The sequence below is a fragment of the Aspergillus glaucus genome, assembly GCF_001890805.1.
Source record: "Aspergillus glaucus CBS 516.65 unplaced genomic scaffold ASPGLscaffold_26, whole genome shotgun sequence".
NCBI classification, from domain to species: Eukaryota; Fungi; Ascomycota; class Eurotiomycetes; order Eurotiales; family Aspergillaceae; genus Aspergillus; species Aspergillus glaucus.
This window is the reverse complement of record NW_019170478.1, coordinates 214,536-242,129: the sequence shown is the minus strand read 5'-3', so window position 1 is coordinate 242,129 and position 27,594 is coordinate 214,536. Positions and strand designations below refer to the sequence as shown.

Below are 27,594 nucleotides of genomic sequence, written 5' to 3'. Positions count from 1 at the left end.
TTCGTTTGTGTGTTGTAGAGAAGTGTGTTGGTTTGAGTTGTTGGTTGTGATGTGACTGACTGAGAATGTTGGAGTGGGTTGCAAATCGCGATGGTGGGGAATGATGATGTTACCTGATTTGGTATAGCGCTATTTGTATGTACTGCGTTTCTACTCTGTACCGATTCTGGCAAATCACTCCCTACAAGAGAACTACAGAAAAAGTAAGGTGATGAATAAAGCAGATACTCATGTTATTGTCAGGGTACTTTTGCCATATGACCAAATCATCGTTACCCTTCAATTTCCTGTAGTTCTTATTCTCAGCCTTGCCGCAGCTCTTTAGTGAAGGTATCCTTCAATCTTCACATCAGAATCGCTATTTCAAACAGTATGTACAATTCTCTACTCACATTCGTTTGCGAGATACTAACTCTTTTGGATTAAAGAATAATGGAGGAATTCATTCTCTACATAGACCAAATTAGTCTTAAAGTAGACCAGATCCCGGCGCGGCTCTATCGAGTTCAGTATGATGATTCCGCGACGATGTACCGCCACCCTTATACAAGTTTGATGAGACGCAATTCTGTGAGATTTCACAACTATGGTATAATTGGTCGTTATAACTTTGGAGCTGGTGTGGGGCGGCACTTGAGCTGGGACAAAACAATTCAAAGCATCTTCATCTCGCTCTTTTCCGACAGAAGCCACGCCGTAAATTGGATGCGCTCGATGAACTTGAGTCATGAAGGCGGCGAGAATTTCAGACTCCTTGAGATTGATACTTCGCAGATTCGCACATCTGTCTTCAAAGCTTCGGAACTTGTGGAAACCCTTGGCTTACATATTCCGGATCGGGCAAGAGACTGCGTCTCAAATGAGTATCTTGTCACTTATCACATCCCCCGCTCGTGCTATAGTCAGTTGTCAATCGGTTGAAGAGATTCCACAAGGTATGGATTTCTCAATCTCGTTATCCCCGGCTTTATACATGCAGAAGCGGGCTTCTAGACTAATGCTCCCCGTTTATAGGTAGTAATGAAAGTCATATGGTGCGTGGCAGCCCCGCCAGGCGGGCATTGCTTAGGCATGAGCAGGATGTAACTATGTATGTCGTAAATAGGCGGGCAGGTCAGGCTCTGATTGGTCATTCGGAGCAGTAAGCATATCAATCAGTCTTCAGCGTATATGGAAGTCAACACCCAGGCACCTCTCCGGGGTGACCTTAACGGGACGCCTTAACGGGGCCGAGGTCTCCTGGGCGTCCCGTTAACTAGAACTTTGATGAAGAGGTATCACGGGGTTCGCTAGTGGGGATATAGATAATACAGGGTGGTGAGGTATATATGGGAGCTGAGCCGATATATATTTATGTCCATAGATGCTCGAAGATGCAGTCCTCAGGTTGTATTTCTGAAGAATGCACATGATATACACGGTGGAAAATATACGTATAGAAACCAGCTAACAGAGTGGAATCTTTTATTGAAAAGATAATAGATAGGAAGACAGAGAAAGCCTTCAACTCATACACATTCTCCGACACATGTGTACGCCGTTTGTAGCGGCATTTCACCAGTTTTAGCAGAATTCCAATATATTTTACTTTACAGCTTCACTTCTCATAAGCAAGCATGTTAGCTCAGGGGAAGAGCGCCGGGCTCATAACCCGGAGGTCCTCGGATCGAAACCGAGACATGCTAAGTAATTCCGATATTTTTTATTTTATTTTCATTTTATTTTTATTTTAGGATTTTTTATCTCTATTTTTTAGAGCCGGGTTTCTCGGGTATCGGTGCAGAGACTTCACTGTGGAACTGGATGCGGAGTCATATTTTTGCCGCCGCCGTGTTAGCTGCATATTAGGTGGGCTGGGCCGCTAGCACTACGTAGTAAGAGTTCCATTCTTATATCAAGATATTTCTTCTTATATAGAGGGTATCAACTCGATGCGGAAAGCAGCCAGGGCTGTTCACGATACTATATAGTCAGAGTTTTGCAATATCGGCAATAGTATCGTCAAAGCCAAGGCTTGACGATCATGATAGTCAAATAGTATCGTTAAATTTATCGGCTAACGATACTATATAGTTAGTCAAAATAGTCGCCAATAACTAACTAGTTACACGTGAACTTGAAGAGATGACCGGTCATTGTTTGCCAAGATGTTTTCCACGCCCGGTACAGGCTCCCATTTTCTATGCATAGATATATTCTGATTTGCGCCAGGCTTATGTGTCAGTCATTGTATGAGGTACTAGGCTGTTGGCATTTTTAAGCGTCCCTCTTCAAACTTGTCATTTGTATCACCGAGTCTCTTACTACACTGGTCTCATATGTTTCTAAATTACGCCAAATTAGCGCCAAATCGGCGTCGTGAAACCTTCTTAACACCCGGTTTGATGTTTTTAGTATTAGATGACACGTTCTATGGCGTCTCTTACGCCGTGCGCTAATGAGACCTTTTTGCTCGTATTTGCCACACGCCAACAGGCATAAAACCTTGGCATAAATGTGTCTCTCTAGAAAACACTCAACTATATACACAGCACCTTAACCCCCCTATTCTGTAACACCTCCGGCCAACTCAACCCATCCTCATGATCCTCTTCCCTCAGTCTCGCCCAAATAAACTCACACACCCCCTTCGCCAAAGAAACAGACACAAGCCCCGTCTTCGCAAGCAACCCCTCAAACCACTCTGCAAAGTATCTTTGCGTTTCAGGTAAAAGCGCCTCACAAGCTGCCACAAATGCAGGCCACATAAGAGACACCGTCCGTCTATTTCCTCCGGCGCTGTCTTGGGCTTGCTCGATCTGCATCAAGTAATCTTGGACGGTGAGGACTTCACGCTGAAGAAGTATGAAATCGACGTTGTGTATGCGGCGGTAAAAAAAGATGAGTAGTGCAGTATACGTAGCCTGCATGGCGTTGTCATCCGCCGTCGATGTGGATGTGGACGACGAAGATGGCGAAGATACAGATCCGCACGCAGACGAAGAAATAAGTCGGTAGATACTCTTCTCCAATGACTTAGCTCGGTGTGTAAACTCTTTCAAACTGAGATTTCCATCCTGATCCATGGCTAAGTCCCGCTCGTTCGCGAGTCGGATTACTTGCGACAGCAGCAATAGAAACGACTCCGCAATACCGTACAATTCCGGGAAAAGCGTTGATGTCCAGTTCCCAGGAACCTCGAGGTGAAGATCGCGTCTGGCTGTGTCGGGGTCTTTCTCACTGCCCATTAAGTTCTCTGAAAGGGTCGTCCACCGGGATACGCGAAATTGGTCGTTGTCAACTTCACTCCCCTTGTCCGTACCCGGGGAAGTTGTGCTAGAAATATAGCTGCTGGACCTGGTTGTTTCGGCCATGATGCGCATGTAAGCATAGCAGTGGTGCAAGGTGCGGCGTTTCCGGGAAAGAGTCGGTTTATTAAAACCATTTGCGCGGATGAATCGCTCAGCATAAAGTAGATACATTAACCGTGTATCCGGGTCTCCTTTGACCATCTATTTCATTAACCATCTGCATATAAAAACAAGGGAAAGGGAACCTACGAAAGCATTCGCCAAACACAGGATGACCATTAAAACTTCCTTATACTTGCATTTACTCTTGCCCGTTTCAAGACAAGCCTCAAGATGCCCCCGCGCTCTTTTTGTATACTCCTCCCCAGCCACCATCCACTCATCAGCCGTTAAGCCGGTCGACGAGTTCTGAAGATGAAAGGCGCTGGTAGCTAGAAGAGCATTTAAAAGCCCCAGACGCGCATGACTCGCCGATCCTCCAATTGTCAGCTCCGCCATTGTTGTCATGGCGCACGGCATGACTAAACTGCTCCATGGATCATTTACCTCGTCATGTTGCGGATGTTGTTGCTGGCGGAGGGAAATAAGACGGATTATTCGGTCACGGTAATATGAAAGGAGTAACCAAGCTTTTGGATCCTCGTTAATTGAGAACGTTATGCGATGGTTGTCCAGTGATATGGACGTGTTCAAATCGATGTCTCTGAAGAATTCATTCGCTCTTGGTGGGCTTGTCTGTGGGATAGAAGAAACTTGCAACAAATCCGCAAATATATCTTCATCGTTCCCAATATTATTCTCGGGGCTTGTCTCCAGAAGCCATCGTGTTAAGTCCTCGTCTGGCTCAACATCACCAGCATCGCCGATACCATCGAAACCAATCAGTTCACTATCCTCATCGTGAGCTTCCTCTACCGATCCCAACCACCTAGCAACACCAAATGGCCCCCGAAACACTGAAAATGACTGTGACTCCTTTGGATACGTCTCCAGACAATCCTGCTCCAGATCCAACATAACCTGACCCGGATCTTGGTCCTGGGCGACGACTGCATCGATGAGCTCGTCGCTCATTTGTCGACGTTCTGCGTCTGGTTTTGTCAGCGTCAAATGTCAATAAATTTTATACTGGGAAGCAAATTGAGAACCAGAGAATAAGCAGCGTCGATGTTTAGCTGCGTGTTCTGCATTGAGGGTACGGATTTCATTATTATTGACAAAGCGAAGTTTGATGGAAGGGCTTGTATTTGTAGCCATACTGATTACTTGCTTAGTTCGTACCTGTCAGGGCGTCGGCAATCTATGCAACAGTGGTTTGATTATTATTATGGCTTGATATTGAAGTTTACCGAATCGTTGATGTGATTCTAGGCTAGTTATACTTCCCCGCATTTCTGATATGGAAGGACATTCCGAGATAAGATAAGATCCGATAACTATCGTAGCATGAATTACAACCTCGCCAAAACACCGTCAGACTTGACTATAGACAAGTGACTCTTCTGAATATCGCTAATTTTGCGGCATCTATATCCGTTAGTGTAAAGCCGTATAATAGAGCCTGGACAAGAACATACCCCGCCAACGCCATTGTAATCTTCAGCTCCTGATGCAGGATCTTAATAGCCAATTCCACGCCTTCTTGTCCGCCATACTGTGCTCGTCAGCGTTATTTCAATGATTGAAAAGAGTAGTCAAAGGGGCAACACACAGCAAGACCCCAGATCGGAATTCGCCCCACAAAGCAATGACTCGCACCCAGAGCCAAGGCCTTGAAAATGTCCGAACCCCGACGGATACCCCCGTCAATGGCAAGGGGGATTCTACCAGCTGCAACGGGAGCGCAGTCTCTAAGAGCATCAAGTGTGGCCGGGACGCCGTCGAGTTGGCGACCGCCATGGTTGGAGATGACGATGCCGTCGATGCCGTATTTGATGGCTAGTTCGATGTCCTCGGGTGTGTGGGCTGTGATTGTCAGCAACCTTGAAGATAAATAAATGGGGTCAATTAGTATTACCCCCTTTGAGCCAAATTGGGAGCTTGGTATGTTCCCTTAGCCAGGGAATGGTATTTTCCCAGTCGAGACTCGGATCTGACAAGTTAGCTTTGAAGAATGATATCAAGAGTTAATCTCACCGTATTCAGTCCGGCTAGACGTATCGCTTCCATTACTGAGGATATTAGGCCACGACATATCCTCCGGAAGTTGATACTCATTCCGATACTCGTTCAACCGCTTCCCCAAGACAGGTACATCGACAGATAGGAAAAGCGCCTTGTAACCAGCCTCTAATCGCTTCACATCAGCATAATGATTAAATTGTGAATGAGATGGAAGGGCGACATACTCTCAGCCCTCTCCAAAAGCTGCACCGTAATCGACCGATCCCTCAACACGCACATCTGCATAACATATGGATTCCCCGATCCTTGACCGGCAACGTCTTCGAGGGAGTAGTTCGAGTATGACGAGAGACCCATACAAATTCCGTATTTTGCCGCTGCGCGAGATGCCCCGACTTCCCCGTCTGGATGAGCGAGTCGTTGCGATGCGGCAGGACTGAAGCCTAGAGGTAGAGTGACTTTCGTGCCTATTATTTCTGTGCTTGTATCGACCTGGTCGACGTTGACGAGAATGCGAGGCCGGATTTTGTAACGGTCGAAGGCTGCTTCGTTTTCGCGGAGTCTAGAAAGGGGATATGTTAGCATTGATCTAGAGAACTTGATGAGAACTAGTACGTGATAAGATCCATAGCGCCTTCATTGTAGTAGTCTGTACAATGTCAACAACTGATCCTTCTAAGAAAAATGCTCGACGAGCATACCCTTGACCATAACAGGGAGGTTCTTGCTCCCCAAGGCCTTCAAGTCCGCAATGCAGGATACATGCTTGTGTAGAGTCTCTCCGCGATGAGCCATTTTTGCAACCGTACGACCAATTCAAATCGAGTAACTAATGGAGAAAAGATATAGAGAAAGCAAATAATATGATAATCGTGGATGTAAACAGCCCGATGATATGGAAATAAATAGCTCATGGTTTGGATCGCTCGGCCTCAAGGGAGCTGATCTGGCAGACGCACGACCGACAGACAATCTTGGAGGAAGTCGATATCATTGACCTAGTAAAACCCATTGAGATGATAGGGATCTCATAGTGTTGCATTGATCCTGATTGAGCGACTCTCCGTGGAACCACCTACCTTTTTCGACAGTGGTTGGATTACCCCACGACGGGCAATTATTCGCAATTGCAAGCCATCTTATTTTTATTCTTTTTGACACCATCAATCTTCATATTCCAAAGCCTGCATCGCAAGTAGACACAATCACAATGGCAAAAATTTTCTTGTGAGAATACCCCGCAGCATTCATGATTTCCTGCTAACCGCAACACAACAGAACAGGAGCTTCTGGATACATTGGCGGGGAGGTGTTGCATGTCTTGCAGACTGCGTATCCTGAACATGAATATGCCGTCCTGCTGAGAGACAAGGAGAAGGCAGAGAAGGTGTCGAATGCGTATCCCAAGGTTCGCGTGTTGTCCGGGGATCTGGACTCCGCGGCGCTGCTGGAGGAAGAGGCGCGCAAAGCGGACATTGTTGTTCGTAAGTTGATCCTAGTATTTTCTTAATCGTTGTCATTTTACTAAATTTGTTGCAGACCTCGCAAACGCGAAGCATATCGAAAGTGTCGAAGCTATCGCTCGTGGTTTGACGACCCCCAACAGGGCAAAGCCCGGTAAGTTGCCCCCTCTTTATCAAGTCGAGTCCCTCTAACAAGAGCTATACTAGGTCACTGGATCCAAATCTCAGGCGCAAGCCTCCTTTCCTTCCCCGACATCGAGCAAAACGCATACGGAGAACCCACGGACAAAGTATACAACGATTTCGAAGGAGCCGAAGAAGTACGCCAGCTTATCCAACGCTACTCCAAGCGTCTCATCGACAGCTTTATCATCAACCTGGCCAAATTGCCATCTAGTCCGAAGACGGCCCTCGTGTTCCCCCCGTTGATCTATGGCCGTGGCAGGGGACCGGTCAACCAGCGCAGTGTTCAGGTCCCGGAGCTGGCGAAAGCTACACTGCAGCGTCGTGCGGGTCTCCAAGTTGGAAAGGGACAGAGTATCTGGAGCAATGTTCATATTACCGATATCAGTCAGATTTTCGCCAAGCTGGTCGGAAAGGCTCTGCAGGGTGAGGAGGGTAATTTGTGGAATGAGAACGGCTTATATTTTGCCGAGAATGGAGAGTTGGTAAGGATAACAACACTCAACGTGCAACCGGGTTTATATCACTAACATAATGATAGACCTTTAAGGAAATCTCCCAACTGGTTACACAAGAATCGCACAAGCTCGGACTCGTCGACTCTACCTCTGTGGCAGAATTGACGCACCAGGAAGCGGACGAACTGAGCCCTCATGCTGGTATTCTCTGGGGAACCAATGCACGAGAGCAGGCTCAAAGAGCTCGCACGCTTCTTGACTGGGTGCCAAAGGCGAGTGCACTGGACAAGGAGATCCCAGAGGCTATCCGCGTGGAAACAGAGAGACTTGGGCTAAGTCAAACTTGTAATCAAAGTTAGTATAGTTTTACCTCAGCACAATGGATAACGAAGTGCTATACACTCTAGGGGCTTAGCTTGCATTTGGATAGAGCAGCACATTACGGTGTAGTGACCTAACCAGGAACTTGAAATTTGGCTTCTGGGAGATAATCACAACGAGCCCTGAGAAAGTAACATTTTCGAAAACAACTCTTTCAGCGTGAATCGAATTTTTGAAATTCCGCCACCACGTAGAGCCGGATTCGGCTTAGAAATTGTTCAATTACATCTAAATCCATTCGCTACCGGAAAATACCAATTTTATTGGGATTTCCGGTCGCGATGGTGGGAGGTGAAGAAATCACTCGGGCAGCAGTGACGGCGGCTCCAAAAGGACCGCGGAACCACTTTGCCAACAGGAATGAACTAAGAACTGGTGTTCAGAAGATACGCCAGTATATGGAAAACTATCAAACAAATCCCCACTGGTACAACGAGCTATTCAACTTTTTCCAGGGGGTGGAGGACTTTGCAAAAGGCGCCTGGAGTGGGTGTGAAAACTCTGATCCCGCTTTGGCGGACATTCACAAAACACTGGAGAGAATCCAGAACGACACTAAACACATATGGGAGAAGCAGAGCACCACAGAGCCCCCTGATTTAGCAGCCTGTTGGAGAGCTTTCCGGGCGCGAAACAGGCAGTGTGGAGTACAAAACGCCTCTGCCCCAACATCTCAAAAACGGGCACCACCACCCCGGGAACACCGCACACGGAGTTAGGAGTTGACTATGAAATAACAGTCAAGATACGCAATGAAGCAATGCGGGCTGACCTGAAGAAGATATCTCCAATCAAGATAGTGGAACGGGCTGAGAGAGCACGGGAAAGTGCAGCCCAAAAGTCAAATGGTTCTCCCCTTGCAGCGTCAACTTTCATTGCCGCACGTCAGCTACCGTCTGGAGATGTCAGTCTCCAGGCCAGCAATGTCGTGGGGGTAGAGGTCCTCTGACGCCATGCTGACAAGTGGGTGAAAACATTTGGCATGACAGCCCACATCCAGGTGCCGACCTGGGCCTCAGTGGCCCACGGCGTACTCTGCCAGAGTATGGATTTAACACAGGAGAAGATGATGGACGTAGCCACTTGGCTCCTAGCAGCAAATCAACACACCTGGGGAAAGGAAGCTAAAATCCTCCATGTGGTCATGACGCCAGGATAGTGGTGGCCACAGGAGGAGACTAATGAATACAATAATTGCCAGGACCGGGCAGCCAACGACGGGAGTATATGAGGATGAGGAACTGGTGAGGTCGGTGATACGACAGTCTGGTGATGCAGCAAAGCCGGGTGGCCCAACAGTGATGGTGATGAGGGCATACGGCTGGGTTCATGTTTGTTTAAGCTTTTGATAGATTGTTTGCATACTTCTTTTCGCAGGGACGGTGGCCGGAGGAACCAATCCGTCGGCTAAACCTCCTCTTCTCCAGTGCTGGCGCTGGCTGTTGACAGCTCGGAAACGGCGCTTCGAGCACTCCTGCATAGCGACATGTATATAGAGTCAGTAGTAACATTTTCTGCATTATAAGCAACCAAGGGATTAATTTAGATAGATTAGATGTCTGTAATAACTATAAGGGTATAAGGGTCGTACTGGCTGTGGTGGTTAAATGTTAGAATAGTAAAAAGTGCTTCGCACTATATGGCGGTTTATTCCAGAACAAGGCCGTCGAGTCGACACATGGCATTATACAATTCATTTTGAACGTTCATACCAAGCAGGCTACACTCCCCGACATTTCGGCCAAGCTGGCTACTTTCTCCAAGATACCCTTGGACCTGGTGCCACATATGAACTTTCGGGTGCTTGATACCAGTAAGGCATTGAACAGCGCTTTCGACAGCAATACCTGGGTATGGAGGCTCTGCGTCCATGGGAAGCCCGTATATTATTGTTGACTTCAGGAGTGTTCCCAGGAGAAGTGAATCGCATTCGTAGCTGCAGAGTATATCTTTGCTCTCCAACTCTTCTCGGCGTCTCCTGAGAGCGGCAAAGATAGAGGATAAAGCCGCTCGTCGGCCATTGTTGATCGCACTATAGACAGACTGATATGGGCAGGTTCAAAAGATCCAGGTAATTTGGCGCCTGACGCTGTGCGATTCGCGTTACTTTGGTGAAGACATCATCATAGTTAAAAGCCCAAGAGATACAGATCCATTTTATCAGCTCATCAGAGAACGTCGTAGGAACTTCATCCTTCAAACCTTCCAACCAAATCGATGGATAAGGCTCTAGGGCTTCATGGCATCCAAAGTAGTCAGTCAGCACCGCCAGCTTTGTCAACATTCCCAGATCGATGGAGTGGGGGACCTGTGTTCGACAATAAATAATATTCAACATGATTGAGAATGCATTTTGGTCTATGTCGTAGACCTCTGGTTGGGTTAAGGCCTTGGAACCATAATCCCATCCAGGAAAGAGTATTTTTCCAAATTTCACAGAAGCCAGCATCAATTTTGTCGACGAGACTCTGAACCGGGACTTATGTGTTTCTGGATCATGGTTCCCCATGACAAGCTTAACTTTCGCAATTGATTCGGTTTCTGCTGCTGCATCAACTGGAGTCGGTGATCTGGCAGGCGTAGTTGACTCGCCTAGTATAATTAGATCCGTTGGTTTCGTTGGCCTGATAGCTGTAGGCGGGGGGTTGGTGAAGTTGACCTTGGCGTCGTAGATTCGGTTGGTGTATACAGCACAGATGGTGCATTTGACTCGTGGAGACGAGGGCCTCTGCTCATACCTGGGAGAATCCGTAGAGGGCGAAACCACCAGGACAACATCCCCGTCTGGATCAGGATCATTCCCATTTGAGCAACGTGAAGATAAGCCCCGAATGCCAGATCGCTTTATTTTTTACCTGGTTTTACCAGACTGATTGGATGCATTGAAACCGTACATATTAACTATAGACCTTGTTTCCCGTTCGTCACGGCTGTTCCTATAATGGTAGGAGAATGCGGTTCTGATTGAAGGCGGATATGGTTTATTCCCGAGGGTACTCCACCATGGAAGGAGTCGTGATGAGTATACGCGACTCGCTAAAGAGGATAATCTGTCGCTCTGATGTTTCCGAGAAAAGGAAGCATCCTGTTGACGTAAAGGAAGTAAGTGACTCGAAACATCATGTGACCAGATGACGTCCCTTGTAGACATACGTCTATCTCATATAAATGCTATTGATCTTGGCTTTCGACATTCGTACCCACTAGCCAGCTCAAGGGGAGCCCATTAGATAAAGGAATCCCAGGGGCTGTTAGTGTGGAGGTAGAAAGACTTGGATTAAGACTGAACTAGTTGTGGCATTATAGGTTTAACTACTAGATAGCAATGTTGCCAGAGTACCAGGGGTAGTACTGAATCAATTGCTACCCCATGTCTTTTCGGTGGCATTGTCGGCAATCAAAGAGATTAACGCTGAAGCATATACCCGTTTCATGTTTTGAGAAAAGAAAAACTCTTTCTCTTGTTGCCGCGACCTTCCCGAATTAGAAAAAAGTGACAGCCCGTAAAATCAAGCACACTAGATCAACTCAAATCAAGACCCTGGAGCACTGAGATAGCCTTTTCAATTTCCTGTTTCGTGCTTTCACCGAGGAGCTTTAAATTAGTCTGGGATGATGTACCGAATGCCACAGGTCCAGGTTTTCGTACGTGAATGTCAGGTGGTTGCCGGAAATTTGATACCCGCTCAGCAGCAGCTTCGACAGAGAGGAACCAGTATGGCGGTCCTATATTGAGACGGTAGGATTTCATTAATCTGATGAGAGTTCCCAGGTATAATGAATCACAATCAGCACAGCATGCTGGTTGATCGTTATTTTCCAGATAATCTCGACGCCGTTTGAGGGCAGCGAGAGTCGCGGACAAGGCGGTTCTTCGGGCATTGTTGATTGCGCCTAAAAAAGTGAGAAAAGAGTTTTAAGAATGTTACCTGTGTCACTCACCATAGATGGACTCTGGTATGGGCAAATTAAAGAGATGGATGTCACCAGTCGCCTGACGTTGTGCGATCCGTGTCACCTTTGTAAAGATATCATCATAATTAAACACCCAAGAAACAAAAATCCACTTCACAAGCTCGTCACAATACATAGTAGGAACATTATTTTTCAACCGTTCAAGCCATATCGATGGATAAGGCTCAAGAGCTTCATGGCATTGGAAGTAGTCGGCTAAGACAGCCAGCTCAGTCAACGTATCAAAACTCACAACGCGAGGAACCCGTGCCATGCGGCAATGAATAATATTCAATATTATCAAGAATGTATTTGGATCGGTATCAGTGATATTCAGTTCCATTGAGCCATTGGCGCCGAGTTCTTGACCTTCCCGCCATCGGGGAGTGAGCATCTTTTCGAAGTATGCTGAGGCCAACATGAGTTGTTTTGAAGAGACCCGGAACCGCGACTTTAATGGCTCCGACTCAGTTGATTCAGTCGACGGAGTAGTAACATTCGGGGAAGTCGATATGGACCCAAATGGAATGATCTTCTGTTTATACCGAGGTAAATATGCTGGGGGGGAAACAACCAGAGTCACATCTCCGTTTGGATCAGGTTCGTTGACATTGGACTGACAGAAAGACGTGCTGCGAAAGCCAGACCTTGGGACTTTTACTCTAGTAGCCATGGGCTGCGAGAAACCGTTCGTGGGTTGCCCAGAGTTGAACATTTTGGGTCTATATTGATAGGCAATGTTCTTGTCCCGTTCTGGGTGTGGATACAATGGCGTTTTAGATACAGGGATTTTGACTCGAGCTATGACAATTGACGAGCAACTGATGTTTTTGAAGCAGCGAGACCTGCAACTCAATTATTTTGACGTTGAGAAAGAATGAACAGACGCGACGCGCGGTGGACCACTCGGTAAACGGACGAATCAGAACCAAAAGCAAGCAGCAGGAAATTATGCAATCAATTATACAATTGATCATGATCACTCAGGACCAATGATATTACTGCAAGATAATTGGCAGCAGGATTATGTTCAATGCACAGATGTATACATAATCTCGAATAGGAAGGCGATTCCGATCACCTGACCAAATGTGGGGTAATCTTATCAGCGTCTCTATTCCCCTCCTTCGACTTCAAGCATCATGATTCTACAATAGCCTTTCCCGTCCCTTGCTACCGGAGCAATTGCCAATTACGAAGCTTCCTTTGAGTCATGGCCGCCACCAGAAGTAGACCGCGTCGCTCCCATGCATTGGGCGGCTGCCGCACCTGCCGACGACGTCATGTCAAATGTGACCAAAAACGACCCGCTTGCCTGACATGTCGAGCATTGGGGGTAACATGCGAGGGATTCTCAGACGAGGTCCGGTGGATGTCAAGCAAGAAGCAGCCCAACACGCGGCAAGCAGCTGCAGCTGCAGGTGAAAAACCGGCGGATGTAGACAAGCAGCAATCGCCTATTAGCACGCGGCGACATCTTTATACCGGTGGGCATTGTTCCTGTACAATATATTCCTATAGCAAATGGTGACCGCCTGACAGCTGTTATTTTGTTCTAGAACAATCCAGGGTTTCAATGAGTGCGGCTTTGGCTGCAGATCTCCCGTCCGGATCAATTGACACGTCTCTAGCTGAGATTGATGCTCGTTCCAAGGACCAAAGACGGTCGACCAATGGGGCTATCGTGGTTGGGCCTTTTTCGGTTTTGGACATGACTCCCGTGTCTTGCAGCGAGGCTCATCCAAGGACAGCTGATGGAGTCGAAGGAGTGGGGGAACAGGGACATGTTCAGCCGGCAACACCACCTGTTAACGATATGCCACCGTTGGCACTCAGTCCTTCGTCCACGATGATTGAGTCCCTGGCACAGATGGATGACTTTCTGCACTGGTCCGACCTCTTTGATCTCGGTCCGGATCCGTTACACCTCACGCCGCATCCATTTCTCGAATCCGTGGATGGCTTTGATTTTGCAATGGCTTCAACATTTGCACAGGAAGATACAATGGAACATAATGATCCGAGACGGATAATGACGCCCCAGCAATCCCCACTTGATACCAGCTGGCCTCCGGCAGATGTCATGGCAGACGCTCCATTCCTGCTAAAGCATTTCCAAGACAATGTGATTGCACAAATGATGGCAATGCCGCTGGGCGAAAAGTCCCCATGGAAGATCCTCAATGTACCTGCTGCGGTACTGGCCTACAGCGATTTGACTTTTCTACGAACGCAAAACATCAGCCATGCCCGGTTGACAAATCTATACTCCCTGCTTGCCTATTCAGCATATCATCTTGCGTCAAATCCCGATGTAATTAACACAAATTCGGTGGAGCATTGGAAGATGGTGACAGAGCAGGCGCATCGGCAAGCCAAAGATCATATGCAAATGTCTCTGAAGCATGAGATTCACCAGCCGAAAAAAGCCAAATACAAAGATCAATTGATGGCTATCTGTGGAATGACCGCATTTGCTGTATGAAGCCCCTCCATTATGCAGATACATACTAACCAGACCAGATACTTTGCGGGCAACAAAAAGACGCACGATGCTATATGATCGATGCAGAGCGCTTACTGCGTCTCCGTGGCCTGTCCAAGCCGAAAATATCCCAGAAAGCCCGTCTGCTACACCATATCTATACGTGGATCCGGATTGTCGGCGAAAGCACTTATGTACTGCACGACTACAGCCCATCAAGCTCATTTATCGAATCATTCAACCGTCATTTTCGAACCGATCAAAACACAGTCTCACATCGCAATCCACGCCTTGATGATTTTCTCCATCTCCAGCCCCGACAATCAGACAGCGACCTGGACATCGACCAGCCAAAGGATAACGAGGTTGCCCTACACGATATTCATCTACAAGACTCACGGCAATTCCCGGGAACACTGTACAATCAGATCTACGGCATTCCAGAGACATGGCTCAGTCTAGTCTCGCAAACGACGCGAATGGCCAATGTACTGGATTCATTACGAATCGCTCGACGCACACACAAGAACCTCAGCGCGGAAGCATGGGACACCATCCACCGCCGACGGATCAGACTCGAGAACATGGTCTGCTCATTTGACCTGAATCATGCGCGAGATACCAATGGCGACGGCAGCCCAAACAGTTACATGTTACGAGCCCTAAGCTCTGCGCTGGTCATCTTCTTCCACCGACGCATTCGTCAAGTACATCCTGCTATGCTGCAAGGTCATGTAGATAGTATTATTACATCATTGGAAAACTTTGATAATGCCTTGGAGCAGTGTCAGAATCCAGGGCCTGGGACGGCATGGCCGGCGTTTATAGCAGGGTGTGAAGCTGTCACGGCCTCACGGCGGGAAGCGATACTGAGATGGGTTGAAAAGGGCCACGCACAATGCGGATTTATTGCATTTACAAGAGCGAGGGAGGTAATTCTGGAGGTGTGGAAGAGACAAGATGAGCATTTGGCAGCTCGTAGAGGAGATGATATTCCTACATGGGTGGAGGTAGCCAAGGAATGGCAATTGTGGCCGATATTCTGTTAACAACATAAAATCGTATTCATCTCACTATGTACAAAACATAAAATTCGTTAGATTGACAAAATCAAACAGTCTTAACACCCGCATTGATCAGCAACCCCCTCAACTCCCCCTTAACATCGTCCTCCAACAAAGCAAACGGCTTCCTTAAACCACCCGTGCTCTGGCCCGCCAGCTCAACCCCCGTCTTCACAGCAGCAGCATAATTGTGCTCCTCCAAGAACTTACAAACAGGCCATGCCTTAGCCCAAAGCTCTCTCCCCTTCTTCAAATCGCTCTTGACAGAAACAGCATCCCACAACTCCACCGCAAGCTCAGGGATGAGGTTTGCAGCACCCCAGATCGCACCAGAGGTTCCAGCTGCGAGACCATAGAAGGTGAGTGTATCCCAGCCGTTGAAAGCGGTGATCTGGTCCGACAGACCGAATACGAGTTCTGTGAAGGCGGGGGCGTTGCCGGAGGTGTCCTTAAGGTACTTGACTCCCACGCGCGACAGACTGGCAATTTCCTTGGGCGAGAGGGTCAAGCCAGATGCAGAGGGAATGTTGTAGTACACAATCGGCAGTCCGCGACTAGCTTCATGGACCTCACTCAACATCTCCATCAACTGCGCCAAGTTCACGGGGTCGTAGAACGGCGGGACAACCATCGTCGCAGCAGCGCCGACATCCGCGGCATGTTTCGCCAGTTCAACGGCCTCAGAGGTAGAAGTGCTTCCGACACCTGTGACGATGGGGACACGGCCTGCGGCGTACTTCACGCAGAGCTCGGTGAGTTGCTTGCGCTCTGCGAAGGAGAGGGTGGTGAATTCACCGGTGCTGCCGGCGGGGACGAGGCCGTGGACGCCGGCGGCAAGAAGGTGATCGATGTGGGCCTTGAGACGCGGCCCGTCGATTTGGGTCCCGTCGTCGGTGAAGGGGGTGATTAGGGCTACCATGATACCGGTGAGAGACATGTTGGCGGTGTTTCTGTATGTGTTCTTTGTGAAGTATAGAGAAGATGAAGATGATTGATTTGCAAAGCACAGACTTGAATGAGCTTATATATGTCTTAATGGAATCACTTTCCTACAGATTACCTTCTCGATGCATCTCTCCCCGCGATTGTCTCCGAGATTCTGCACCGGAACTGCCTTCCCGATACAGACGGAGATTATCAACATCGCCATATCTAGGTATGTCATTCCGAGTAGACTTGCATATACAAAGTACGATAGCGACCCCGTATGTTATGTCAACAATTGAAAATTGCTAGGATTGATTCAATTGTCACTTATACAGTTCAAAATTCAAAATGTCGTCCGTCGAAATCACCACCCCAAACGGTCACCACTACCAACAACCCACGGGCCTGTTTATCAACAATAAATTTGTCCCGTCATCTGGAGGGACAATTGTTTCGCTTGACCCAGCGTATGCCCCGCCATTCATAGTACCCCTTCTTATCACAGTGATAGAGAGAAGATGAAGACTAACAAACGAAACAGAACCGACACACCAATTGCAACCGTCCACGCCGCCGGCGCTGAAGACGTCGACCAAGCCGTCAAAGCATCGCGTGCAGCCCTAGTTCATCCATCATGGAAGCAACTTCCCGCGACAGATCGCGGACGGTTAATGGGCAAACTGGCGGATTTGATAGAGGACAAGCAAGAGCTTTTTGCCTCGATTGATGCGTGGGATAATGGTGCGTTTACCATGCACATAACATATTTGGATAATACTAATAATGGAATAGGAAAACCATACCACGTCGCATTGAGCGATGATCTCACAGAAGCCATCACGACGATCCGCTACTACAGCGGCTGGGCGGATAAGACCTTTGGACAGACTATCAATACAACCCCGGAGAAGCTCGCGTATACTCTCCGCCAGCCCATCGGGGTTGTCGGCCAGATTATCCCATGGAACTATCCCCTGTCCATGGCAACGTGGAAATTGGGCCCTGCCTTGGCATGTGGGAATACAGTGGTTATCAAAGCTGCTGAGCAGACACCGCTGAGCATTCTGGTGCTGGGGACTCTTATCAAAGAGGCAGGCTTCCCGCCGGGTGTGGTAAATATCATCAACGGCTACGGCAAGGAAGCCGGCTCAGCACTCGTGCAGCATCCCGACGTCAACAAAGTCGCATTCACAGGATCTACCAGAACCGCACAGCAAATCATGAAAATGGCCGCCGGGACACTGAAGAACATCACCCTCGAGACCGGCGGAAAGTCACCCCTGCTCATATTCCCCGACGCAGATCTAGACCAGGCGGCTAAATGGTCCCATATGGGCATAATGTCGAACCAGGGCCAGATCTGCACAGCGACATCGCGACTATTCATCCATCGCGATATCTTCGATATCTTCCTGACTCAATTCCAAGAACTAGTTCAATCGACCTCTAAGATTGGTGACCAGTGGGATGAATCAACATACCAAGGACCACAGGTTACTCGCGCGCAGTACGAGCGTATTCTATCATACATCGAACGCGCACGCTCCGACGGCGCAACAATCCTCTCCGGCGGAAGCGCGCACAAGCTCGACAACCCCAAGTACGCAAACGGCTACTTCGTGCAACCAACAGTTATCACCAATACTACCGACGACATGGCAATCTACCGCGAAGAAGTCTTCGGCCCGGTGGTTGTCGTCGTGCCCTTCTCAGACGAGAAGGAAGCTGTCCGTCGTGCGAATGATACAAGTTATGGTCTTGGAGCGGCGGTGTTCACAAAGGACTTGGAGAGAGCGCATAGAGTGGCGGGTGCTATTGAAGCGGGTATGGTGTGGGTGAATAGTAGCCAGGATTGTGACCCGAGGATACCGTTTGGGGGTGTTAAGCAAAGTGGGATTGGGAGGGAGCTGGGAGAGGCGGGATTGGAGGCTTATTCGCAGGTCAAGGCCGTTCATGTCAATATGGGAAGTCGGCTGTAGTGTAGCTTTTTTTGCTGGGTGTATATAAGAAGAGAGTGCACATATTCAATACATCAACTGTTTCGAGAGTCGCTTCGATTGCTTCCTCCATCACCTCCGAGATTTGAATTTCTACACATACTGGCTCATACAATCCACTATCAATGTTCATGCAATTTGTACCACATTCTTCAACTTTTGATGTCATGATAGGTCGGACCGCGCCGTGAAGAACCATATATGTTTGAGATATACTGGACGCACCCGTGTCAATGCCCGAAGAACATGATAAAGTGACTGCAACGTTAAACAAAAGGATGGAGGAGAAAGACAGACAAAATACGGAGCCAATTGGATACGGCATACTGCCACTCACATTCCCGACGCAAGGTTTTCTCTCGAAGGGCTTGATAAGGCTGTGGTTTGTGATTGAACGTCGCATCGCACTTTGTACACTCTAACATATGCTATACCATTGCATCGGGCTTTATTTCAACCTACAAGGGATTTAGAGATCTGCCGAAGAACGGAATACATCCGGGGTTGAATGAAACAAAAGAATTCCAAAACATAAAACCTCTACAAACCACCCACAAATAAAATATTGATAGGTTGATTATGATATGACCTTCGAAAGAGCGTGCAGACCCTAATCGTGGCTGAGGAAGTGTTAAAGCAAGGTAAGAAGACTGAGTCCTTCAGTATATAGATTATTGAGTTGTTCAAGTACATGCATAGCCTTCCTTTGCAGAGTTTGATCGGTACTAGGGGAATGTTATCCCTTCATATCTGCTGTTGTCATTCAACGGCTGACATCGGAATGGTTCTTTGGCATGTAACACGACATTTGTCAAGTTCGGCTAGTTCCATTCTAGGTAGTCACCGACTTAGGTGACATCAAGAAGATCTTGTGTTATCTTGAAAAGCTTAAAGACAGGAAAGGTCGGTTGCATTATAAAGAGCTAGCCAATTTATAGAAAAAGATTACTAGAAAGCTGTCTCGTTAGCCATTGTCATTGCAGTGCGGAATACGAGTTTTAGTATAGAACTCTACAAAACCACATCACTTCTCAATATGGTCTCTTCAAGCAGCGTCACCGCATCTTTGAACTCCTGCGAGCCCTCAGAAATTGTTCCGGGTACCAAGAGCAGACCCATACAGGACAGCATGGAGAAACATGCCGTCTATATACCAGATCTGTTTTCCTCGATCATGTCTGTCAAACCATTTGTGAACCCAAACTACGATGATGTGAAGGTTAAGGCAGATTTATGGATAACAAAGTAATTTAAATTACTGCATTATGGCTAAAGTTTTGAAGCAAATTGACCTTTATAGGATCATGCATGCCGATGAGAAGTGGGCTGCGAAGAATTCGAAGGCCTATTATGCTTCCTGGCATCAGCTTGGGCACCACATTGTGATGAAGAAGCGCTGCGGACGATAGTTGATTGGAATAATTGGGTTTGTTGCGCTTCTTTACTTTGACTATGATGGTCTGAAATGCTGACAGATGATGGACAGGTATTCCTGTTTGATGACCGTGAGTAAAGTTCATGTATCGAAGAAGAGAGAAAGACCTGCTGATAGTAATGTGACAAAACTTTATAGAGTTTGATGAAGGCCATCTCTGCAGTGATTCCGTTGCAGGACAGGAAGAAATCAACAAGATACTGGCAGTTATGGAAGACACCGAACCTCCGGTTCAGGCAGAGGAAGACCCCATGCGATACGTATTTTAAACTATCTGTGATCGCTTGAAGAAGGTAAATAATAACCCATACACCCATCTTCAAAAGCGGGTTTAGCTAATTAAGAGTACAGAGAGAGCTTCTCCAGGTTTGTCTCTACGAACTGTTTACTACGTCTTGAAAGAACTGCTAACGCCGGGAGCAGACCTGAAACAACGATTGAAGAACACGCACCGAGAATATTTCGACGGGCTGCTCAACCAGGTTCAAATCAAGCATGAGCAGTGTGGCCTGGCCCGTGATCTGCAAGAATCCATGGAGGTGCGAAGGAAAACTATTGGCGCATTTCCTGTTATTGCATTGACCAAGTATGTCTCATTCGTATCAGCTTCCTCTTTTTCTTTTCCTCTTGTAAAAGGGACCTGACTTTGATACTGCAGATATGCCCTCGGAATCGACCTCTCGCAGGAGATTGTCGAGGGAGAGCAAGTTCGCGAGACGCGGTTGTTAATTCTGTGAGCCGATTAGATTCAAGTCTAATAGTGCAGCGAGCATTCGACTGATATGGTCATTGGATTATTTATTCATGCATGCCTCATTGATTATGCCTCTATCTTGCCTGATTCAGATGCCATATCATACGTAGCATAGCTCTGAAGAGTCTATCGTGCACATTCGCTAAGTCCCATTACTCAACTCCAGCTATCTTTCTGCTCAACTCCCACAACGCCTCCTCCTTCCCCTGATCAAACGCCCAGCTCCCATACCCATACTCCACCGCATCACCATCAGGAGGACACGGATGCACAGCAACCGATGCACCCTCGAGATACAACCCCCCCTTCCCTTCTATCTCACTAGAAACCGCTCCATAGATACTAGTCGCACACGACTGCTCCAGACTGGTGGTATATATCTGCAATCTAGGATCCGTCAAGAACGTCTTCAGCTCCTCCTGCGAATGCTTCTGCAGATTCGGACTGAGGAACGCGCCCGGATGGAGACTGTATCCGTGTAGTCCCTGGGCACCGTATAGGCGCTCAATTTGGTTGGTCATGTAGATGTTTGCTGTCTTGCTGGATCCATACGCAAGCCAGCCGTTATAGTTTCCCTCGAAGTTGACATTATCCAACTGAACGGGTGCGTAGCGATGCGCGGCAGACGAAACAGAGACCACGCGCGAATGGAACTCGGGCGTAGAACTCGCCAAAAGTAGATCCTTGAGAAGATAGAAAAGCAAGAAATGCGAGAGATGGTTGGTTCCAAACTGCAGCTCAAACCCATCTTTTGTCCGTTCCTCGGGCGTATTCATCACCGCCGCATTGTTGACGATAATGCTCAGTCGGCCGCCGCTCGATTTGCGAACTTCCTCCGCACAAGCTCTCACACTAGCTAGATCCGTTTGATCCATAAAGACCAGCTTGACTCGACCCGTCTCCAGGAGCTCAGCGCCTAGCGCCTCCCGGGCTTTGTTAAGGCTGCGGGCGGTGCCGAAGACAGTGGCGCCGGTCGTGACCAGGGCGCGGACGGTCTCGACACCGATGCCCGAGGAGACACCAGTAATCAAGGCAGTTTTTTCGGTCCAGGCATTTGTGAGATTCTCATCATGTATAATTTGTAGGCCAGTGACGCGGGAGTCGCCAGGCCCGGCGAGGACTTCCCAGCGGTTGCGGTCAGCATAGCGACCGGAGAGTTGGAAGGGTTCTCGAGAGACGGACATTCTATGAATCATTTGAAAAAGTAGACAGGTATGACCGGATTGTTCGTAGTCTCCGTGATTAATATACTAAGTGGGCTATGTGTGACTGCGGCGCAGCTCACCGGGCGTGATTTCAAATCCTGGCTCGAATACGAAGAAAGAACACTTTGCTAATCGAATAAATCTATTTAACATAATCCACAGCCGAGCTGACCATTTTCTCTGCAACTTCCAACAATCATTCTTCAACGCGTCATATTTTCACCATCACCATATAAAATGTCTCTTTCTCAGGAAGTGTCACGGGCTCGGAATAGTAGATAATATTGAAGCTTATAAAAAGAAAAAAAATCCGATTAAAATCGCGCGCTGCTGCAGTATTTGGTGTGCCTAAAGCTACCTTGCTCAACTGGCTTAGAGGAATTCAACCACAGTCAGAAACATGCACTAATGGCCATAAATTAACAATTTTTGAAGAAGAAGTCCTAGCTAAGCGTCTGCTAGATGCAGATAAATGAGGGTGTTCAATTAGACCTGAGTTTCTGCATGGAATGGCACAAATCTTACTTTCTGAGCGTACACAGGATCCTTCAACTATTGGAGTCAACTGGGCATACAACTTTGTTCAACGCCATCTAGAGCTTCGTACAAGATACAACCAGAGAATTACACAACAGCGTGCAAAACAGGAGGATCCAAAGGTTATAAAACAGTGGTTTGAAGTTGTGCAGGGCACTATTCAAGAGCATGGTATACATGAAGATGATATTTGGAACTTTGATGAGACTGGCTTTGCAATAGGACTCTGTACAACATCTAAGGTGATTACTGATTACTGCAGTGGAGCGCAGTGAAAGACCTCATACAACTATCCAGGGGAATCACAAATGGGTCACAATCATTGAATGTGTGAGTGCAAAAGGGATTCATATACCTCCAGCAGTTATCTTAAAAGGGAAAGAACACCAGGTTGCATGGTATCAAGAGTCTAATATTCATCCAGATTGGAAGCTTACCAACAGTGCCAATGGCTGGACAACAGATAATATAGGCCTTGCATGATTGGAGTGTCTATTTATTTTATTTTTTTATATAGTCTAATTTAATGGCGTTGGTGGTTGAAAAGCTTTAATATCCCTGTGGTTGCGGAGAAAATGGTCAGCTTGGTTGTATGGTCAGCTCGGATGTGGATTACGTTAATAATTCATGTTATCTCATGGAGTTTTCTTGTAAAGTATATATGTAGGAAACCATCAAGATGGTAGATCGTTTTTGCTGTTATTCAATGCTGGATGATCTACAGAGTACGGAGTAGAATCAATTGCGCATGTACTTTTGTCTGTTCCTAGGCTAGTTCTTTTATTGTCTCTAACGTGACGTGTCAAGTGGCGTCCAATGTTAGTATGTCCGTTCCAGCAGTATTGCCAAACATTTAATCAAGTATCTTCCGTCCGAAGCTTGGCTAATTCTGAGCCTGTCGAGGATTGTTTAGTCAACACAGAACGACTCTTATGAAATAGCCTACAAAGTACAAAGTGAATAAGAAGATTGATAAGATTGTTGCTGTAGTTTGAGCTCCTCCAACGATAATGTTGAATCTGTGTAACGTTAGGGCTCAATTGAAACGACCAGCGGCCACTCGATAGACAGCACGATATACCTTTCAAGGAAGCAAGAGTATAGCCGAATTATTCACAATGGAATCTCTATGCTCATCGACTAACGGTTATGTTAAAGCCAGCAGGTCAAGTATAACTGACGCCGTCACAAGTTTATATCTACAATGGCCCCAATATCATAGTGGTAGAAGCTCAAACATACATGATCATCTATAAAGACTTGCGATGATGGGCGGTTGAGATCATACTCGCACACATTCTACCGTATGCAAATCCGGATATGCAGCCCTGCATAACCGTCCCCACAGAGTTCAGAGTATAAAAGAATCGCTTCTACCCCCGAATTCAGAATACAGCACCTCTCAAGACCCAAGGAAAATGAACCTCACTTGGCTCCTATTCACGGCGAGCGCCCTCGCAGCCACTACACCAACGCCAACAGCACCTCCATCAACGGACTCTGGATGGTCCTCTGTCGGAAATGCACTGTACTACTTCTCTACTCTACCGGTAATCACAAGATACTAACCAAACAGACAATCCATGACCATCCCCTCCCTCGCTCTCCCAACTAACTCCGGCAACCTCGCCAACATCTCCCCTCCCCCACGCTCTCTCATCGGCCAGGTCATCTCCGCCGTCCCGGCTAGCGTGATTATGGATCTCTTCGACCCCTCAAAGCGCCGCGCACTGGGGTCCAAAATCCAGGCTGGCTCGACCCCGACATGGTATCAGAACCTCCCCACCGACGTCAAGAATTACATGGCAGTGGTCAAGTCGCAGATATCCGAGGGAGCGCTAACGGCGAGTCCGACTGCTTCGAACTCGGATTCTGGTTCTAGGTCCGGTTCTGTGAGTAATGAGGCGACAGCGACGGCGACTGCGGCCGAGACTACAACCGGAGCTGCAAGTGATACGAATAGCGGTGGCGGGATACAGCCGGGAGGAATTGAGGTGGCGATTGCAGGTGCAATTGCAATCATGGGAATGATGCCTTTGTTGTAGTGGGGATGAGGCTTTCCGAGTATGTTCTCCGATGGACAGACAGAGTATTATATCTGGGGAAGAGGATTGGGTTGTGATTGGCCAAGGTTATACTACTATGGAGTACTTCGCTAAGCTTTGGTGCGGGGTAACCATGGGTAGAACTGTTCCTGTTCCGAATTGGCAGTGTCCTTGGCTCCGTTTAATTACTTTCTGTAAATAAACAACAGCAATACATAGTACAAGCACATGAGAACGAACAGTCCGAATGGTCCGAACAGCATTTTCGTCATCGTACATCGAAAATCCTACATCAACCCGAGACAAGTATGCATAACCGAACCATATATCATCTAAGCGAATCTAAACTAACGCCCGAGCCTATTTCACATGCTTCGGCTCTCGGTGATCCAAGATAAAGATGCACATCGTGTATACCCGATTCGGCAATCATGCTCCATGGGGACCGCGCGAGCCCCGGATAATCCGAAGACGGCGATTGGCGTTGGACCCGGTAGCGTGGCGAATATCACATGTTGCTCTCGGATGGACTGTGCTGGCACCCCGGAGTCTTCGGAGCGAGAAACGGGTATGGGGTATGGGGTAAATAAGTTATGGGGGATACGAGACGGTAAAACTTGGGGTGAAGATCTGATCAGTGATCTACTTGAATGTACGATAGTGTATCTTGCAGTGGTAGAGGATGTACTTGGATGAACATGTGGTTGTACTCTGTAGTAGATGCATCGATATCGCGAACTTGATTTCAAGATCAATTGAAAAGTATACTGTAGTAAAGGTACTTATGTATACCGATACAGCCAAGCAAATCAAGACCCGCAGCCAAGTCTGGAACGCGGGGCCAGCAATATAAAAACACGATGTACAGAGTATATAGAGTGCCAACATCTATTCAATTCCAATTCCCAAGCACATGAGACTGAATACAATACGAAATGCGTTTCAAATTTCTCATTCTCCCCCTCGTCACCCTCGGTCTGGCCTCCCCCGCCCCCGCGCCATCCGGTGGGCTCCTATCTGACCTGCCCGATATCGTCGACAACGTCAAAGACCTGCTTAGCCAGGACACCATCGACGATCTGCAGACGATTGTCAAAGGCGGCGCCGTATTGCTGGGGGGTGATACGCCGCAGAATCTCAAGAACCTTCTGTCCAAGGACAACATCGACAAATTGCAGGATATCATCAGCAATGCGCATACTCTGATCACGACGTCATTTGTCAATGATACTTCGGAGCTAGTGGGGGATGCAGCACCGGTGAGTCTAGTTATTATTGATTGACATATGGGTCTGGCACATGCTAATCGAGGACTGATAGTTGGTTGCCGATGTCTCGAAGCTACTCGGAGGAATACTAGCGTCTGTTTGAGAATTAAATGTATTCACATGGGCTATGTACTAGGGCATTAACATTACATACATGATAACCAATAAAATTGCATTCAAACGACATTTAGATGTTTTCTCAATTCCTTCAAATAATACTGCACCGGATACCCCCTCACCGACTTAAGCAATGCGGGATAAACAGCTACCGAAAACCCCATCGTAAACCGATACAACCCCCTCGACCCCATAGTTGATTCTAACCCATACTGCTCGCGGATCCTCGGTGGGAGCATCTCAATCGTAACGACCCGCAAAAACGGCTTGAGCGTCTGCACCCACCGGGGGAATTCGGTGCGGTACATGAGATCCTTGGCGAACTCATTCGCATGGTCTGTCACCTGCAGCGTCTCAATGTGCTCGTCCCAGTACTTCCAAAAAGCCTCGCGGTTCTCCGGCCACGTGCCGCGGGGAATGCCTAGCACATGGCAGAGCAGCGAGTACTCTCCGTAGGCATTTTCGGCGGTTTTCAAGTTGACGCGGCCGTAGATGCGCTGGTAGAAATCTGTCGCGGTTGCGTAGAGTGTTGCTGCGATCCAGAGATGCACGTCTGGTCTGCGCGTGTAGTATTCGCTTCCTTTGAGCGGGGGTTGCCGTCGCGCGAGGAGGTCGAGCAAGATGCGCTTTTCGTCTCGTGTACCGAAGACCAGACACGCGATGTAGCCCAGAATCGCCTGTAAAGCATCACCGAGTTCATTCGCTAAGTTGTTATGGTGCTGTTCGTTGTCGCTGCGGATGTTTGGCAAAGCGGCTTGAAGGAGCAGTGCGGACCCCGACCCGGCGAAGAGAATACCCTCTTGAAGCATATGAGGGAGGATTTCTAGCTTGTCGAGCGCATCGAGGGGGTATTGACTCCCATTTTCTTTTCCGCTAGCATTGTCGCTATGAGTGTCCGGCGACGACGAGGCCGGAATGGACTTTTCGTCTGGTAACTTCTCGATTTCCTCGGACATGATGAAATTGTTCTTTGTCTACTTGTCCGAGACAGACAGATGGCCTGGCAGATAAGGAGATAAGTACAAGTAAAGCCAGCTGAAAAACGCGACTTTTGGCATCCCCGCATCGGGGGCGTATTGAATTCGGCAATACCCCCGCTTAGGGCTTGTGATTGGGTCGGTGCTTAGCTTGGACCGCGGTTTCCGATAGCGCTGTTGATCCTTATCCCGCGGGCCACTTTTATACTCCACTGCTGTAAACTAAATTTTGAATCTCCTTTTCTTCAGAGGTACACGAATACTACGCTAAAAAATACACTAAAATCCCATTTCTAATTGCGCTAGTTCCCAACAATGCGCCGAATATTACGGACCACCGTGCCTCTTATATAATCCCTTGATCTGCACGTGCCTTAAAATATAATCCCCGGATTCCCTCCTATTCTTACTTTTGCATATACTAAGCACACTACGGACAATGGGCAAAGCAAAGGACTTGGCCGAGAAGCCCGCCTATCTCAGCTCCGCTGCCGCCAAGTATGCTCTCGGTGTCCATCGCGGTCCTTTTGCGCCCAAAGAGTCTCTTGATGGCAACGATCTCGAGCATATCGAGACTGCGGACACCATCACACTTGAGAACGTCAAGCGCACGCCCACTCAGAATCTGCGGCGGCATTGGTTTCGGTTCTGGTGCTGTTATGTCTTTTGGTCGATTATCTTCCTCGCCATTTTCCTTCCTATTTTGTATGTCGCCCTGTGCCCTAGTGTATAGCGCAATTTCTAACAAAAAAAAAAAAAAAAAAAAAATAGCTTCCTAATCTGTATCCCCGCCATCTCCCAAAATGTCCTTAACCGCTCGACCCTCCTCCTCGTCGAATCTTCGATCCTCGAACCCCGCCCCGACAGCATCTCCCTCAGTATGACCTCCGCGTTGGACCTCCCCGTCTCGCTCCCCGTACGCATCGACCC

At 47.8% G+C, this 27,594-nt stretch overlaps 16 protein-coding genes and 1 non-coding gene across 17 annotated transcripts; 10 read left to right on the top strand and 7 right to left on the bottom strand.

The window, feature by feature from the left end:
• Position 1: 1 nt before the first annotated feature.
• ASPGLDRAFT_51984 (uncharacterized protein) lies at positions 2-1,212 on the top strand. Its single transcript, XM_022547650.1, has 3 exons — positions 2-370; positions 429-935; positions 1,015-1,212. The coding sequence occupies exon 2, from the start codon at positions 433-435 to the stop codon at positions 919-921; it is 489 nt and encodes a 162-aa protein (XP_022396764.1). The 5' UTR covers positions 2-370; positions 429-432; the 3' UTR covers positions 922-935; positions 1,015-1,212.
• Positions 1,213-1,613: 401 nt separating this feature from the next.
• On the top strand, positions 1,614-1,685 carry ASPGLDRAFT_t162. The gene has a single exon. It is a non-coding gene; the product is annotated as a tRNA-Met (tRNA).
• A 766-nt stretch (positions 1,686-2,451) lies between these two features.
• On the bottom strand, positions 2,452-4,547 carry ASPGLDRAFT_179752 (uncharacterized protein; the record flags this gene model as incomplete). Its single annotated transcript, XM_022542953.1, has 3 exons — positions 2,452-3,440; positions 3,567-4,381; positions 4,439-4,547. The coding sequence occupies 3 exons, from the start codon at positions 4,545-4,547 to the stop codon at positions 2,520-2,522; spliced, it is 1,845 nt and encodes a 614-aa protein (XP_022396763.1). The 3' UTR covers positions 2,452-2,519.
• Positions 4,548-4,621: 74 nt separating this feature from the next.
• Positions 4,622-6,209, bottom strand: ASPGLDRAFT_157896 (alpha-hydroxy acid oxidase; the record flags this gene model as incomplete). Its single annotated transcript, XM_022542404.1, has 8 exons — positions 4,622-4,817; positions 4,868-4,944; positions 5,002-5,255; positions 5,308-5,382; positions 5,427-5,579; positions 5,639-5,976; positions 6,030-6,063; positions 6,116-6,209. 8 exons carry the CDS (start codon positions 6,207-6,209, stop codon positions 4,742-4,744), a joined length of 1,101 nt encoding a protein of 366 aa, XP_022396762.1. The 3' UTR covers positions 4,622-4,741.
• Positions 6,210-6,579: 370 nt separating this feature from the next.
• On the top strand, positions 6,580-8,019 carry ASPGLDRAFT_157893 (uncharacterized protein). Its single transcript, XM_022542403.1, has 5 exons — positions 6,580-6,641; positions 6,693-6,898; positions 6,954-7,031; positions 7,085-7,545; positions 7,602-8,019. The coding sequence occupies exons 1-5, from the start codon at positions 6,625-6,627 to the stop codon at positions 7,875-7,877; spliced, it is 1,038 nt and encodes a 345-aa protein (XP_022396761.1). The 5' UTR covers positions 6,580-6,624; the 3' UTR covers positions 7,878-8,019.
• Positions 8,020-8,183: 164 nt separating this feature from the next.
• ASPGLDRAFT_899882 (uncharacterized protein) lies at positions 8,184-8,809 on the top strand. Its single transcript, XM_022550478.1, has one exon. The coding sequence runs from the start codon at positions 8,298-8,300 to the stop codon at positions 8,616-8,618; it is 321 nt and encodes a 106-aa protein (XP_022396760.1). The 5' UTR covers positions 8,184-8,297; the 3' UTR covers positions 8,619-8,809.
• Positions 8,810-9,931: 1,122 nt separating this feature from the next.
• ASPGLDRAFT_29341 (uncharacterized protein) lies at positions 9,932-10,795 on the bottom strand (the record flags this gene model as incomplete). Its single annotated transcript, XM_022543843.1, has 2 exons — positions 9,932-10,637; positions 10,755-10,795. The coding sequence occupies 2 exons, from the start codon at positions 10,793-10,795 to the stop codon at positions 9,932-9,934; spliced, it is 747 nt and encodes a 248-aa protein (XP_022396759.1).
• A 627-nt stretch (positions 10,796-11,422) lies between these two features.
• On the bottom strand, positions 11,423-12,526 carry ASPGLDRAFT_135652 (BTB/POZ domain-containing protein; the record flags this gene model as incomplete). The annotated part of the gene is made up of 2 exons (XM_022541396.1): positions 11,423-11,793; positions 11,842-12,526. The coding sequence occupies 2 exons, from the start codon at positions 12,524-12,526 to the stop codon at positions 11,423-11,425; spliced, it is 1,056 nt and encodes a 351-aa protein (XP_022396758.1).
• A 540-nt stretch (positions 12,527-13,066) lies between these two features.
• ASPGLDRAFT_135571 (Zn(II)2Cys6 transcription factor) lies at positions 13,067-15,387 on the top strand (the record flags this gene model as incomplete). Its single annotated transcript, XM_022541386.1, has 3 exons — positions 13,067-13,340; positions 13,413-14,332; positions 14,377-15,387. The coding sequence occupies 3 exons, from the start codon at positions 13,067-13,069 to the stop codon at positions 15,385-15,387; spliced, it is 2,205 nt and encodes a 734-aa protein (XP_022396757.1).
• A 61-nt stretch (positions 15,388-15,448) lies between these two features.
• ASPGLDRAFT_39350 (dihydrodipicolinate synthase family protein) lies at positions 15,449-16,339 on the bottom strand (the record flags this gene model as incomplete). The annotated part of the gene is made up of 1 exon (XM_022545066.1): positions 15,449-16,339. One exon carries the CDS (start codon positions 16,337-16,339, stop codon positions 15,449-15,451), a length of 891 nt encoding a protein of 296 aa, XP_022396756.1.
• Positions 16,340-16,677: 338 nt separating this feature from the next.
• On the top strand, positions 16,678-18,308 carry ASPGLDRAFT_29337 (aldehyde dehydrogenase ALDH; the record flags this gene model as incomplete). The annotated part of the gene is made up of 3 exons (XM_022543842.1): positions 16,678-16,796; positions 16,871-17,070; positions 17,122-18,308. 3 exons carry the CDS (start codon positions 16,678-16,680, stop codon positions 18,306-18,308), a joined length of 1,506 nt encoding a protein of 501 aa, XP_022396755.1.
• A 1,054-nt stretch (positions 18,309-19,362) lies between these two features.
• On the top strand, positions 19,363-20,498 carry ASPGLDRAFT_39348 (terpene synthase family protein; the record flags this gene model as incomplete). The annotated part of the gene is made up of 7 exons (XM_022545065.1): positions 19,363-19,571; positions 19,627-19,708; positions 19,813-19,831; positions 19,900-20,021; positions 20,113-20,131; positions 20,185-20,347; positions 20,420-20,498. The coding sequence occupies 7 exons, from the start codon at positions 19,363-19,365 to the stop codon at positions 20,496-20,498; spliced, it is 693 nt and encodes a 230-aa protein (XP_022396754.1).
• On the bottom strand, positions 20,270-21,815 carry ASPGLDRAFT_51974 (putative short-chain dehydrogenase/reductase). Its single transcript, XM_022547648.1, has 2 exons — positions 20,420-21,815; positions 20,270-20,347 (listed from the first exon to the last, which is right to left on the bottom strand). Exon 1 carries the CDS (start codon positions 21,697-21,699, stop codon positions 20,668-20,670), a length of 1,032 nt encoding a protein of 343 aa, XP_022396753.1. The 5' UTR covers positions 21,700-21,815; the 3' UTR covers positions 20,270-20,347; positions 20,420-20,667.
• Positions 21,816-23,675: 1,860 nt separating this feature from the next.
• Positions 23,676-24,302, top strand: ASPGLDRAFT_135651 (uncharacterized protein; the record flags this gene model as incomplete). Its single annotated transcript, XM_022541395.1, has 2 exons — positions 23,676-23,785; positions 23,834-24,302. 2 exons carry the CDS (start codon positions 23,676-23,678, stop codon positions 24,300-24,302), a joined length of 579 nt encoding a protein of 192 aa, XP_022396752.1.
• Positions 24,303-25,183: 881 nt separating this feature from the next.
• On the top strand, positions 25,184-25,874 carry ASPGLDRAFT_157878 (uncharacterized protein). Its single transcript, XM_022542402.1, has 2 exons — positions 25,184-25,561; positions 25,623-25,874. Exons 1-2 carry the CDS (start codon positions 25,238-25,240, stop codon positions 25,671-25,673), a joined length of 375 nt encoding a protein of 124 aa, XP_022396751.1. The 5' UTR covers positions 25,184-25,237; the 3' UTR covers positions 25,674-25,874.
• On the bottom strand, positions 25,747-26,589 carry ASPGLDRAFT_157874 (oxygenase MpaB family protein; the record flags this gene model as incomplete). Its single annotated transcript, XM_022542401.1, has 1 exon — positions 25,747-26,589. Exon 1 carries the CDS (start codon positions 26,494-26,496, stop codon positions 25,747-25,749), a length of 750 nt encoding a protein of 249 aa, XP_022396750.1. The 5' UTR covers positions 26,497-26,589.
• A 514-nt stretch (positions 26,590-27,103) lies between these two features.
• Positions 27,104-27,580, top strand: ASPGLDRAFT_39343 (uncharacterized protein; the record flags this gene model as incomplete). The annotated part of the gene is made up of 2 exons (XM_022545064.1): positions 27,104-27,369; positions 27,436-27,580. Coding segments are annotated over 2 exons (411 nt in total), but the record flags the coding sequence as incomplete, so codon positions are not given.
• Positions 27,581-27,594: the final 14 nt, after the last annotated feature.

Coding starts and splice junctions, on each gene's coding strand:
- ASPGLDRAFT_899882 (XM_022550478.1), top strand. CDS start 8,298: ATGGAAAACTATCAAACAAATCCCCACTGGTACAACGAGCTATTCAAC.
- ASPGLDRAFT_51974 (XM_022547648.1), bottom strand. CDS start 21,699: ATGTCCGTCTCTCGAGAACCCTTCCAACTCTCCGGTCGCTATGCTGAC.
- ASPGLDRAFT_157878 (XM_022542402.1), top strand. CDS start 25,238: ATGCGTTTCAAATTTCTCATTCTCCCCCTCGTCACCCTCGGTCTGGCC. Junction 25,562..25,622: donor TAGTGGGGGATGCAGCACCG/GTGAGTCTAGTT, acceptor GAGGACTGATAG/TTGGTTGCCGATGTCTCGAA.
- ASPGLDRAFT_157893 (XM_022542403.1), top strand. Junction 6,899..6,953: donor CAAAGCGGACATTGTTGTTC/GTAAGTTGATCC, acceptor AATTTGTTGCAG/ACCTCGCAAACGCGAAGCAT. Junction 7,546..7,601: donor TTGCCGAGAATGGAGAGTTG/GTAAGGATAACA, acceptor ACATAATGATAG/ACCTTTAAGGAAATCTCCCA.
- ASPGLDRAFT_51984 (XM_022547650.1), top strand. CDS start 433: ATGGAGGAATTCATTCTCTACATAGACCAAATTAGTCTTAAAGTAGAC.